Raw genomic sequence first — 14,073 nt, forward strand, 5'->3', positions numbered from 1 at the left:
CTGCCTATGCAGGGGGTCGGACTCGATGATCTATTGAGGTCCCTTCCGACCCTAGCATCTATGAATCTATGAATCTATGGAATGTCAACATTGAGGTTTGTACACCGTTTCAGAAGAACAGGGTTGGGAACAAAAGTGATGGTGTTGCCTTGTATGTCAAAAACGCAGACACTTTCTCAGGAGTAAGACAGCAAAGCAAAATGCATTTGGGTGAAGATGAAAAGTGAAAGATGTGGCACCAATGTAATGGTGAGAATTTATTATAGGCCACCAAATCAGGAAGAGCAGGTAGATGTGCCATGTTCAAGCAGGTCACAAATCTGTCCAAAAGCTATGGGATGGTATTGATAGGAGACTTCCTTTTCCTGGACATCTGCTGGAAGAACAATGCAGCCAAGCAAAATATTGAGCTGGTTCCTACCTTGTGTGGAGGACAACTTTCTGTTCCAGAAGGTGGAGAATACAACTAGGGAATCATCTATTTTATGTCTTATCCTGACAAAAAGGGAAGAACTCTTAGAGGATGTAAAGGTGATGGGTAACTTGGGAGGAAGCAATCATGAGATCATAGAATTCCAGATACTGAGACCGGCAAAGCATGAGGTCAGCAAAATTAGGATTCTAGATTTCATACGACTTGAGTTAATAGGCATGGTGCCATGGGAAGACAGACTGAAGAACAAAGGCACCCAGGAGGACTGGGAACTTCTAAAGGGCAAAATATTGGACGCCCAAGAAGAAACTGTCCCAATACGATAGAAGCACAAGAAGAATGGCAAGAGAGCAATATGGTTGCGTGAGGAGCTTCTAAAATGCTTCAAATGCAAAAGGAAAACATACAAGCAATGGAATAATGGACAGATCACCAAGGAAGCATACCAGGAAATAGCAACAACTTGCAGGGACAAGAATCAGGAAGGCAAAGATAAAGAACATGCTGTACCTGTTGAAGTAGGTTAAGGACAACAAGAAGAGGTTCTACTAGTATGTTGGACAGAAAAGAAGGACCAACGAAGCTGTGGGTCCTCTGTTATCAAGCCAAGGGGAACTCCTAACCAAAGATGCAAAAAAGGCAGAGCTACTCAACAGCTAGTTTGTTCCAGTGTTCACAAAAAAATTAAGCTGCAGCCAGACACCTAATAAGGATTATCTGGATAAGGAAAAGGGCAAGCTGAAGGAGGAGATAACAAGAGAGCCTGTCAGAGAGCTTTTGATAGGTCTGAATAAATTCAAGTCAGCAGGGCCAGATGAACTTCATCCCAGGATACTGAAGTAACTGGGAGAGGAGCCTTGGCAATGATCTTTATGAAGTCATGGGAGATGGGCCAAGTACTAGAGGACTAGAAAAGGGCCAACACAGTGCCCCTGTTTAAAAAAAAAAGACAAGAAGGAGGACCCAGAGAACTACAGACTTCTTAACCTACCTAAGTACCTGGGAAGTTACTGGAACATACCCTAAGGAGGCCATTTGCAAGCATCTGGAGGCAGAAAAGTTGTTCATAAACAGCTAGCATAGATTAATGAAAAACAAGTGTCAAACAAACTTTATCTCCTTCTTTGATAAAATAACTACTTGGGTGGATGAAGAACATGTTGTGAATATAGTGCATCTGGACTTCAGCTAGGTTTTTGACAAGGTCCCACATAATCCCTTAATAAACAAATCGGAGAAACATGGGCTTGATGAAATTACAACACGGTTGATAGAAAACTGGCTCAATACCCACAAGCAAAGGGTAACTATTAATGGGTCCATGTCAGAATAGCACGAGGTGTCAAGTGAAGTCCCGCAGGGGTCTGTCGTGGGCCTGCTATTCAACCTGTTTATTAATGAGTTGGATGCTAGCAGAGAAAGCTTCTTGAGCAAGTTTGCAGCTGACACAAAACTGGGACAGACTGTGAACACATTGAAGGATGCAAATGCAATTAGAAGGATCTCAACAGATTGGAAAGCTGGGCTAGAGCTAACAGGATGAAGTTCAATGCGTGTTACACCTTGGGAGGAATAATCAAAAAGACAACTATAAAATGGATAACATCTGGCTGGATGGCAGCTCTATGGAAAAGGACTTGAGAGTCTTGGTAGATCGCAGACTCAATATGAGACTGCAGTGTGATGCAGCCACACAAAAGGTGAATGTGGTTCTGGGATGCATCAATAGAAGTATTAGGTGCAAGACACAGGAAGTGATAGCGCCTGTCTATTCAGCACTGGTTAGGCTTCATCTGGAGTACTGTGTGCAGATCTGGCCTCCATTATTAAAAAGGATGTGGAGAACTTGGACAAGGTCCAGAGGCAGGCAACAAAGATGGTAAAAGGCTTGGAAAACAAGTTATGGGAGAAAAGGCTGAAGGAGCTAGGCATGTTCAGCTTGCAGAAAAGGCTCTTAAGAGGGGACATGATAGCAGTCTTCAAATACTTGAAGAGCTACCATAAAGAAGAGGGAAAGTATCTTTTTCCTCTTGCTGCAGAGAGAATGTGCACCAATGGCTTGAAGTTTTAGCAAAATAAGTTTAGATTGGAGATCCAGAAAAAAATCTTCACTGTGAAAATAGTGAGACAGTAGAACAGAAAGAAGCATTGGGTGTCAACTACAGCCAAGGTTGGGGACTTCAGCTGGGGTGTACTGATTCCCCTACTACCAGCAAAACCAGAGGTTCTTGGCTAAAGGGTCCTGCCCCTCTCTTCAGGGTCAGACCAATCACCATATTTGGGGTCAGGAAGGAATATATTCTCTATATTTTCACTTACCCCATGGTCAGATGGGTATGGACTGGGTGTTTTTGCTTCTTCTCTAGCAGGGGGTGTGGCCCTCTACCTGGGATATCTTGAACATATACTGACAACATCTCATAGAAACAGGATGTTGGCTGCTGGGGTTCCCCTGCTTTACCTGTAGCAGGTTAGGGTGTCAGGTCCATGTTGTGTCAGGGTTAAAGGTAGTCTCATTTAGAGTTTAGACTATGGATTGTATGGGATGGTTTGGATAGGAATGATCCTGCCTCAGGCAGGAGGTTGGACTTCTGGAGCTCCTTTCCAGCCCTATTTCTCTCTGATTCTATAATTATTAAAACTGTTTTTGTTACTCAAAAATGACTCTGTATGCAACAACTAGTAATTCTCAAACTCTTATGACTCAACCAAATAAAAAAATCAGTTACCAGACACTAAAAGTTATTTTCCCATATTTTTTAATTCCTGGCCATTTCTGTACTAGATATATAAATAAAAAGCAGTTATTATGTAAAAGAAAAAAGAGCATTTTCCAGTGTACAATTCTTGTTCAAATTTGTTTTGTATACAACCCAAACTTTTGCATGAATGGTGAAAGTTTCAGAATATTATTACCAAACTCAAATTCACTGATGAGCACTGTTCCATGCAATTAGCCACCTAATTGACCAAAAATTCCCATAACCAAATCCAATAGACTGTAAACATTTCTTATCCTTCTTCACAGAAGAAACTGAAGGAATTAGTGGTCTGAGACAAATGAAAGTATAACAAACCCTGTAATGATGTTCATCTACATTATCTTTAATGAAATTCCAAGCAAGCTACCTCAAAAAATTCCTTAAGACATCTGAGCAGTAGCTGGCTAATTATCCATGAAACTGGCTGCTATGCTTCATGGCTGGTGAACCACGTATGTCTATCCTGTAGTCTCCAGACTGCAACTCAGGCAGACACATAGGTGCACACAAGCAAGCACTTGACAGAGCAGTATAGCTGTAGCAGTTTAAAGATTAGTGCAAGCTAAGTGCCCAAGTATCTGAACAGCTACTTGGGCAAGGCTGCAGCCTGTGCCAAGCTCCATCTTGTCACAGTTACACTGTTATTGATAGCTTTAACTCACAGCAGCCCATATATTCCTACAAAAGCTATAGTCATGCATATAGATATACTCTTGGTGAAGAATCCCTGGGCTTCAAAATATTGAAGATCATTAAGGCTTTCCTCAAAGCAAGCCAGCTATGCCAGAACGTAACAGTCTAACCGTTCCTGAAGATATATCTATACATAACATCAATAACTGGCCAGTGTCTAATCTAGGTTTTCACAGCAAATTTAGTAAAGATGCAGTGGCATTCAAGAGACAACCAGAAGCAGAGATCATAGGACTCTAGCTATTAAATAATAGCAATAATAATGAGGATTATCTTACCTGCTGCTAGAAATGTATATCCTTTGGCTGAAACAAAAATGGCCCTTGGGGAAATAGTAACTATCTCACTGTCTTTTCCTAGAGAAAAAGATAGGAAAAACCATATACTATATCACAGAAACAACAAAATGTAAAATCCTTTGTTGTAAAATAGATAAGATTGCTAAACATGAAATACTTGGACAGAACTATAAAAAAGTAAATCACAAATTGAACAACTCAGCCTTCTGTTCAATGGCTCACATGTTATCACCACCACAACTACTGTAGATAACGAATCATATTCACCAACCTTAACTTTAGCCGATAGAGATGCCAGTCCTTCCTCACCTCTTTTACCAAACCAGTTCTTCCAAAAACACTAGAATACCTCACCGAACATCCACTATTAGTAATGTTACTTTATGTCAGTTAGTGAGTAAAGAGGCATATGTAGAAGGGAATGCTAAGGTTAAGTGATTTTTTAAATTATATTTTATTTTTGTGTTAAACACAGGAGTAAATTTTGAGAACATGCAGCTCCTTTGAACATCCAAATATTAGTGCCTGAAGTCCAAAAGGTAAAGGAAGTGCAACAAATAACTAATGAAATAATGAAATGTTACTGAATGCATAATTGGAATCCTAATTTTGGTATAAAAAAGGTTGCTTGAAGTGTAGCATATTTTCTTACTACTGATTGTTACTAACTGAAAATACAACATCTGGAGAAGTTTGCAAAAGAGAACTAGAAAATATGGTTTTGAAAAGGGCCCATGATTCATGAATCATTTGGCCAGCTTGATGTTAGACTTGCCTAGTTGTAAAGAAATAAACTTCCAAAACAGTTTGAACTGGAGTAAACTGCTCCTGGGCACAGTATCTACACATGTTCCTGGAACAGCAGCAATTTGAGCCAGGGTGGAGCAGGCTCCCGGTGGCTCACTGGGCAGACCGGGCACAATTTATGTCCACAGTCAAGATCTATGCATGCATTTCAGTGCAGTAAATCACTCCATCATAAGATAGTGCTCTCCCACACAATACTATTTGACAGCAGAGTTAATTAGTTTACTGCAGCTTAGTACCAGCTCATGTGTAGACAGTGACACTTTACTGCAGAGCTAATTAATCTACTCTGCAGTAAGGCAAGCATGTAGACACACGCATCATGTAGCACATGATCCACCTACATCCACTTTTTTTACACTATGAAATAGTTAAGAACAAGACAGAATAAAAACAAATTGCCCTGAAAGTTCTCTCTTCTGACAAATAGAGACTTATATTAAGATTTTTATTTGAAAATCTGTTCTTTCTTTATATTTTCACTTAGTGTATAGTTCAATAGAAGGAAGTAAGTGAGTTTCTCCATCTCGGGAAAGGTGGCCCCATTATGCAAAGGTCCACTCCATTTAAGAGCAACAAAACAGCAGGAGCCCAACAACGTGGTCCTAAGCAGCTACTTGTAGGGTCCAGCCCTCTGCCTATCACTTGGGCCATGCTTTTGTAGGACATGCTAGAATTGTGTGTGCTATCTTTGCTTGAACTTAGCTTCCTTATCAAATAAAACTTCTGTCTGACTACTGTTCAAAGGAAAAGTTGGTCCTTGGCTGCTAGTCTGACCTGTATGATCTAGCAAAGACACCCCCTTGAGAAGTTTTCTGAAATGAAAACACAAAGAATACTTCCTAAGTTTTCTATTACAGTAAGGCAGGGTAACTTCATTTGGTTACAACTATGCAAGTTTGCAACTGGGGAAAAAGACCACAAGTTAGGGACAAGAAAACACCTTAGTAGTACAGAACATTAATTTCATGAGCTTGCTTACATAGATCAATAAAGAGGCAACAACCCCCTTGGAAGGAGCAACCAGAAGAAAGCAGATTAGTTTAAAAGACAACATTATAAACAATGCAGTGAGAATCTACTCTTTCAGGATGTCTGAGACATGGGTCTGTTTCAAAATAAAAACATTTCATTTAGTAAAATGTTTTGATAAATATGTCAGCATTTTATGAAGCTACATAAATAAAAACATAGCTGATGTACCTTTTATGTACTGCTTCTTAATAATTTGAATGGGATGCTTGGAGATGCCTTGAATATTCTGTAAATTAAGGGTAAATATTTATAGCAACTAAAAATGCTTTTTTAAAGTTTAATTTAGGAAAACAAAAATATATTTGTTATAAGCCATTAGCATATGTGTTTGTCACATATTCAGTAATACTAGCAACATCACCTGTTAATCTGAGCATTGAGTGCTGCTACTATCCTGTGACTGCACAAGCCATTGGGAGTTCCTTGCCCTTCTTTACCATGAAATCTCCAATCAATCAGACTGGATTGCTGATTGAGTCATGCTATTTGTAAAGATGGGACTCAAGTAAAAACCTCAGAAGTCTCAAGAAATTGTAAAACAGCTGTCTGAAGTTTGGGGAGTATGACTGAATGATATAGGGGAAAAAAAGATTATCCTTGAACATAATTTGTGGATGCATCAAAACCATAATCAGTAAGCAATTTTTTGTTTTAACCTGCTTTATTTCAAATATAATTTGCAGAAGCAGTAGCACCAAACAAGCTGATTTCAATTAGACAGCGTGTGCAATTCATATTCCTTTGGCTGGGATGATCTAGTTGGAGCTGGTCCTGCTCTGAGGGGCTTGAACTAGATAACCTCCTGAGGTCCCTTCCAACCCTAATTTTCTAAGAGTCTATGATTCCTACACTAAGCTAGAGGCATAGCTTCTTCTGCAGCTTCCATTAGTTTGTCCCAGATTCTACAGCTGCAATTTTTAATGTATAAAAAAAATATATTAAGGGTTGTTCAGTAGGTTTATGAAATCCACCAAGATAAAAAGTTGAGAGGTATCTGGTCTTATCAGTGGAGAACACAATGTAAGCCTAGATATAACCAGCAGCTAATAGACTAGCTTTTATTTCTGGAGATATAGGCTCATAGGAATGATTGCATCCAGTAACATATCTGTCAGCAAAGTGCAAAATGTGCCACCCATGATAACTTCTTGCTATTTTGTGACATTACACACTATCATCTAGACAGGAAGCATACACTAACTTGTAATTTGTAACATCTAGCATGTGGTAACATGTGTCAACTTCAGTTGTTATAATTTCAGATAACTTATCTGCAAGTAGTTCAGTAGCGAGAAGAACATACCAAAATTACGTAATGTTTGTGGATTTGAGAATACCAGGAATGTGCATTTTTAAAAAGAGAAATGTCACTATGCAGTTTAAAATTCACAACCAGGCAAACTAACGAGTAAATTAAATTAAAATCATAATAATGGAAACAGACAAAAAGGAAAACTAATCCTGGTCCTCAATATCAGTGCTAACATGATGATTTCAGAGGTTTGCGTACCGCAAAAAAGGTGACTGAACAGCCTCTAAATTTACATATTCAGTACCATACTGCAAGCATGTTATGTTATACTGGGTGCATCAACACGTGAACTTTAATGTGCATTAACCTATTTTAATGTGCATTAAAGCATCACTACAAAAACCATAGGCATCTTTACACATGCTCCAAGGGTAGGGAGAGGCCTTTAATTAAAGCTGCTCTGAGAGCCATTTTAATTAAAGCGCCCGCAGTGTCTTGTGCATTCAGCATCCTATACTTCAAAATGGCAACGGGGGTTCTTTAACTAAAGCTCATTTGACACCCCCACCACTAATTTGAAGCATGGGGACACCAAATACACAAGACACTGAGGCTGCTGGAGTGTGCTAATTAGCATGCTCCAGCAGACTCAATTAATTCACTGTAATTACAGCATGTCAGAGCAGCATCACTGCATGTCTACAGGGACCCCATGCTATTTAGCTAATGCATATTTCAATAGGCTAACGCACATTAACTAAAGAGCATGGTTTTTAAGTGATGCTTAATGTGCATTTTCCTAGTACCTCAGGACATTTTTAGTCTATTTAATGTGCATTAAAGTATCACTAAAAAAAAAATCATAGGCATCTATAAAAATGCTCTGAGGGTGACAGGGAGTGGCACTTTAAATTAGAGTGGCTCTAAGTGCCACTTTAATTAAAACACTATAGTGTCTTGTGTATCAGCATCTCTGTGCTTCAAAATCATGGTGGCGGTGCTTGAACTAAAACTCTTCAAACAAGCTTCAGTTCAAGCACCCCCCACCGCCATTTTGAAGCATGGGGACACTGATACCTAAGACACAGGAGACTGCTGGAGCATGGCGATTGATTAATCAAGTCTGCTCTGATGCACTGTAATTACAGAGCATTGGAGCAGTCTCCACACTCATGTACAGGAACTCTCATAATGGGGGTAATTGATTTAATGTGCATTAACTAAAGCACATTAATGCACGTGTAGATGCATCCTCTGAGATGCAATTATTATGCCCTAATGTGGGATAAGGTTATCTACAAAAGCAGGGCTTGAACTCACATGTCTGGGCTGTAGTAGCAAGATGCCCCTGCTACTACAGCCTATACAACTTGTGTATCAGTGTAAAATTGCACTACAGTAAGAAATGACATGCAGTTATCACCCAGTTATACTGGTTTAATACTTTCGCAGGCATGTACGACTGGTGCCTCCTGTGACTGGTGGGGCACCATGGCAGTGAGTGGCAAGTGACGACCACCCACAGCCGCTGCCTGCCCTGTCAGTGGCAGGGAGGGGGGTGGTGAGCAGGGGGCCACCACCCGCCACAAAAGCCAGTGACAGCACATCTCAGGGGGGGCATGTGTCCCCCTGTGCCCCCCCGCCCCCCCACGTCACCTATGTTCACAGGAGCCATTCATAAACTGCTTTGCTGGAAGTCAGTGAGAAGTCAAGTATGCCAGCCTCTCTTGTAGCCCTGCTTTCCCAACAATTTATTCGACAGAAATCAGAAATTTCTTTGTGGGAGGCAGGGGGCAGAAAATAGAGGTGAAGCAGGGAACGATAGCAAGGTGGAAACTGGCAAACCCCAACTGCCATCTGTCTGAGGCCAACCAGTTCAGCATGGGTAGATCCATTGCTGGATCTACTATCCAGAAGTATACACAGCCATCATGAAAGTCTTCACCCCCCTTTTCCTCAGGGTCTCCAACTCCTAGGAGATCATTACTGAATTCACCCATATGGGATTCCAAGGTAGCACCAGAGGAATCAAAAGGCCATCCGGATCTTTTGCCCTCTCCACTACAGCTCAGGCCATGGACATATGTACATTTTGAGCTGTTACATTCTAACCGTTATGTGTGCACAAACCAGAAAAATACAGCAATATAGCAAAACCACTTCAGCCTCTTCTGTGGTTACCTTCAGCCAGAATTTGGCCACCTTTAGCATACTGATCTCCAAAGTGTGCACACTAACCAGAGAAAAACTAAATTCACATTCATGTCTGAAGACTAAGAACTTCAAAACGGACATAGAAAGATTCAGCTAAGTCAAAAAAAGTAAAGGGAGGGCCTAGAAATGACTGAGGAGATGGCTTCCCAAGCAGAATCAAGGCAGAGCTTAATTATTTCTGTGAGCATTTAGTGCTGCTGAATCCCAGCATTGGCCTAGAGCCCTAAAGAAAATGCTCTTTAAAAACTAAAAGCATTGACTAAAACCACTCACTGAAATGAGCATGTCTAGTTCCGCTAGACTTTCAGTGTAGAGATGACATAGGAAGAAAAAAATAACTTAAAAATAGCAAAGAGGTTAGACTGAGCAGATGCAAGGTGGCAGCTGGCTGTTTACTTCATCTGTTGGCTAAGCCAGGTTCCACTACTCTGCACAGACACCGATATGGTGGTCGATCCTGTCACTTCACGGGCTGTTGCTATTGTTAGGCATGTACCCAAACCTCAGAGTGTAAAGCAAAGGAACACAAAAGTGAGTAAGTAATTAATATGCTTCTATTGAAGTTGTCATGCATCTCCTTTGATTTTTTGTATTTCTCTTTCTTTTTTCTTCTTTTTCTCTCCCTTTTTTAGAGGTAAATTTTTCTCCCTCTCTTTCTTGAAGAAAGGTAAGAACAATTGTCTCTTCTCTCCTAAAAAACACATTTGCTCAAAATGGGGACACATCACTAGTCATGTTGTGTGCCAAGATGCACTCACACAATTCAGCTAAGGAGGAGAGGAGAACTAAAAGCTTGGGTCTCTGAGATAATTCAGGACTAAGGACAATGGCTGCTGCTGAAGTAGAAAGGAAAACTGTCCCTTGCCTGCAGCAGTACATTTGCCATAGGAAAATAATACAAATGAGGGCTTTGCCATTACTGCCTCCACCTTAAGCTGGATAAGCATCTCCCACTGCTCTAAAAAGATTGTACTACAGAAGGATGAAAAAATAAATACTATGAGACTATTTGGAAAATCCAGTTCTTTGTGTATTGGCCACAGTGACTCCTTCTGCACAGAGTAAGAGATAGTTATTAGGTATTCACATTTCTACAGGTCTTTGTGAAACAACTTGCATAAAGATGCAAGTTCTTTCCAAAGTCATCTCTGTAAGATTCAGCATCCAGGGAAAGTATGGCAGCGATCAAAGTCACCATAGTAGCATCAGAGTTTGGACCTAGTGCGCATCTGCAGTCCTAGGTAGATTATTGGACTTGTATGCAGTTGCCACCTAGTGGCAATTAAAAAATGCATGCATTTTCACTGATGACAAAGCCACAAAATTGTACAGACTGCTAGTGCAAGACCTGCTAGATAGTGTTTTTCAAAATGGAAAAAAGTTACTCACAGGTAACCCAGTTGCTCATAATCCTCCTCCCCATCTCACCTTGAAGGATAGGAACTGTTAGGGTTATGGGAAGGAGGAACTGATTGAACTGCCAGTAGTACTACAGTGCAGCTCATTGCCTTCCCTTCAGTTTAAGAACTTCTGCACGGGTTGGCAACCTATGGTCCACAGGCCAGATTTGGCCCAAGGAGCCATTTTCTTGAGCCTGCAGAGCCAGGAGGCTTCAGCAGCAGGAAACTTCTGCGGGAAGCTCTGACTTGGGAGTGAAGAAAAGTGGCAGTGGTACCACAGCAGGAGTGGTGACAACAGCAGTGCATGCACAGGCCAGATCAGAAGCTGTCCATGCTGTACTAAGCTCAGTTAAAGCGCTGCCCCTTGCCCACCTCCAAAATGTTGCCAAACCCGTTTTAAAGCAGGAAAGACTGATGAAAAGTAGATTAAGTGAAGTATACCTACCCTACCTCATGGGAGTTTGTTCATAGAAGAGCATAACACGCCTGATTACCCAGGTCTAATCTTCCTTTGCCATGCATTTGTCCCTCTTTGCCCATCTAAAGCTTCAAACTACCACTGGTTGTAGTAAATGGTAAAAACTCCTGGGAAAGATTACATTAAAAAGGCTCTTGGAGGATCACTTTTCCAAATATAGAATCTGTTAGTAATATTGGGACCAAATTACATGCGAGCAAATAAATGCGTGGGCCTGGACCAGATGGTTTCCCAAATAGAGCAAGGAAACAGATACTTTCCTAACTCTTTGGGTGGACATCCTGTGGAAGAAATTACTTTTAACAAACCTTGGTTATGGGTTATAGGCATGGACTTTTAGCCAATAAGCAGTAGAGGTATCACATCTCCCAGCCCTTGTATCAGTGTTCAAAACAAAGTGCTTAGATTTACAGAATAGTTGCAAACAAAAGTGAAATTTAAGCACCTACTTTATAAAGCCCTTTATCTCACAGAAGAGAGCTCATCACTCTGGCTATACATATGGTCAGTGAAACAAATGTTCATGGTCTGTTAGGTTTTGGGATAGCTTCCAAGTGAAAGTAGAACACTATTGGATTGGGAAAACAAAATTGGTGATAAAGGATTTAATCTTTCCAACCCTATAAGCCGAAGTTAGAGCTATTAAATGCATGGTTTTAAAAGGAAGTAGCTCCAGGGGAAAACTCACCCACAGATTCAAGTGTGGCAACCCTTGAACACACTAGATAGTAAAAAAGTTCTTAGAGTAGAACTGGTCTGTGGTTAGGCTGTCATAAAAAGAGAGAATGCCAACTGTTGTACACAGGAGATACTTTTCACATGTAGAAGAAGTGGTCACATTATATACCAAGAAAGAATTTATCATAAGCCACTGACTATGAGGAAAAGTGAAGGAAGTAGAAATAAATGTCAGTATCCTTCTCTTCTCGCAAGTGAGAGATGGTGACTGTGGTATGGCTGGGACTACAGCCTCAGCCACAGGCATTCCTCAGCAACAGGCACTCCTGAAAATCAGGTCTTTAGATATTAGAGTAATTCTACTCTAATATCTAATATTGGATATTGGAATTTGGTTTTCTGGGCTGGCAAAATGAAGATCTAGGCCTGGACATCTAAGGATCCAGTTTCCAGACAGATGAACAGATTCACAATATTAGAACCAAGAATCAGAGGGCCACATTGGGCACAATGGACAGTGCAAAGGAGTGCCACTGTGAAAGTATGCCCCCATCCACTTGTTCTGGTCTGTAAGTGCCACATGCCAAAAAAATGTCATGTAGCCACTCCTGTGAGCACGCCCAAGAAAGAGAGCCTGAGTGCTGTGCTAAAAATAGCTATAGGACCTTTTTCCAAATTTATCATGTGTGGAGTGGAAATGAGTAGACAGGATGCATTTCCACAGTAGCATTTCCTAGCACAATTTAACATATTATAGACATGCTCAAAATAGCCAGTAAGATACTCTCTGTCCTGTGTCTCTCTAGTGCAGCATATAGCATGTAGAAAAGCAGTTCTTGATATCTGTGCTCCTATCATGAGAGCCTACCATCAACCTACACAGCTCTGGAATCACAATTTTTGGAGAACTATTCAGGAAACTTCCTCTTCCTGAGGCAAACCAGTTTTGATGATGCCACTATAAATTATGCTGTTTAATATAAACAGCATTTTGCTTGCCAGAGAAAAGCTGGTTGGACTGCAATGTCTTTCTTTGAGGACTTTTCTTCCTTGAAATAAAAGGAGCCCTTACAGACCCTCAATGAGAGTGCTCTATTTAGAAAGAAGTTGAGGGAACAAAGAACTGGCAAATTCTCCTATTTAGAACCAGGGAAAGGGGAGGCTGAGCATAATAGCACTGCTGAGACAATCAGACCCTTGGGACTTTAAATCTCATAGCCTGTAAAGAGCACCTGTATCCCAGGGGGGAAAAGATGTTACTGGGATTCATTGCGACACGGATAAAAGAGCTCTTGGAAAGCAGAGCTGCTTCTTGAACTCAGGGCCTAGAGCTAAGAAGGAATGGCTTGCTTTGTAATGCCCATCTGATTTTCTCCTGCAATACCTTCTTCCCATTCCAACTCTTCTTTTCTGTCTTCATTTCACCTACTTTCTTTTTGTCAATACACAAAATAAGAAAGTTTATAAGAACCAAAGGATCGTGATAATAGCTTCTCCCAACTGCCAGCATATATGAAGCAAACAACTGAGGGAAAGATGTAAACTAGACTGTATTATATTGTATTGTACTGTATCTGATTGACAGATATTGTCATGTTTCCTGCCTGGAGGGGCACAATACTGAGCGTCACTGCTGTTGCCAGGTAGAATGGGAAGAGAGAAACATAAGACAAAACAAAGTGGGCTAGTGGGCTGCATGCAACAGATAATTGCATTATTCTAAGTGCTTTAGATAGACTTGGAGAAAGGTGATCTGAGTAAGCCATTAAAGAGCACAGTCTGTAATGGGAAGTGATCATATATAGCAATGTATAAACAGCTGTAAAGAAAGGTAGTTTATGTAAGCTTTGTAAACTTTATATAAATAACTTAATACAGTTTTAAACTACTGTATTTTCTCACATACAGTACACCTCTAAATATAATGCATGCCCTATTTTTGGAAGGCTTAAAGATGGAAAAAAGTTCTTACCTTGGATTACAGGTAAGTACCTGAGGTTTAGAGATCTTGGCTCTGAGGCT

General features: G+C 40.6%; 1 protein-coding gene across 1 annotated transcript in view; it reads right to left on the reverse strand.

Annotated features, from left to right (window-relative positions):
• The window catches only part of POLN (DNA polymerase nu), a gene marked incomplete at its 3' end in the record, with an annotated part of 116,627 nt that overhangs the window by 4,691 nt on the left and 97,863 nt on the right, over positions 1–14,073 (reverse strand). Inside the window, exons 16-17 of the mRNA XM_006030901.3 lie at positions 6,198–6,255; positions 4,167–4,244 (exon numbers count right to left, since the gene is read on the reverse strand). Coding sequence (XP_006030963.1) covers positions 4,167–4,244; positions 6,198–6,255 — 136 coding nt within the window. The remainder of the gene's footprint in view (positions 1–4,166; positions 4,245–6,197; positions 6,256–14,073) is intronic.

The sequence above is a fragment of the Alligator sinensis genome, unplaced genomic scaffold (assembly GCF_000455745.1).
Source record: "Alligator sinensis unplaced genomic scaffold, ASM45574v1 scaffold1051_1, whole genome shotgun sequence".
Taxonomy (NCBI): Eukaryota; Metazoa; Chordata; order Crocodylia; family Alligatoridae; genus Alligator; species Alligator sinensis.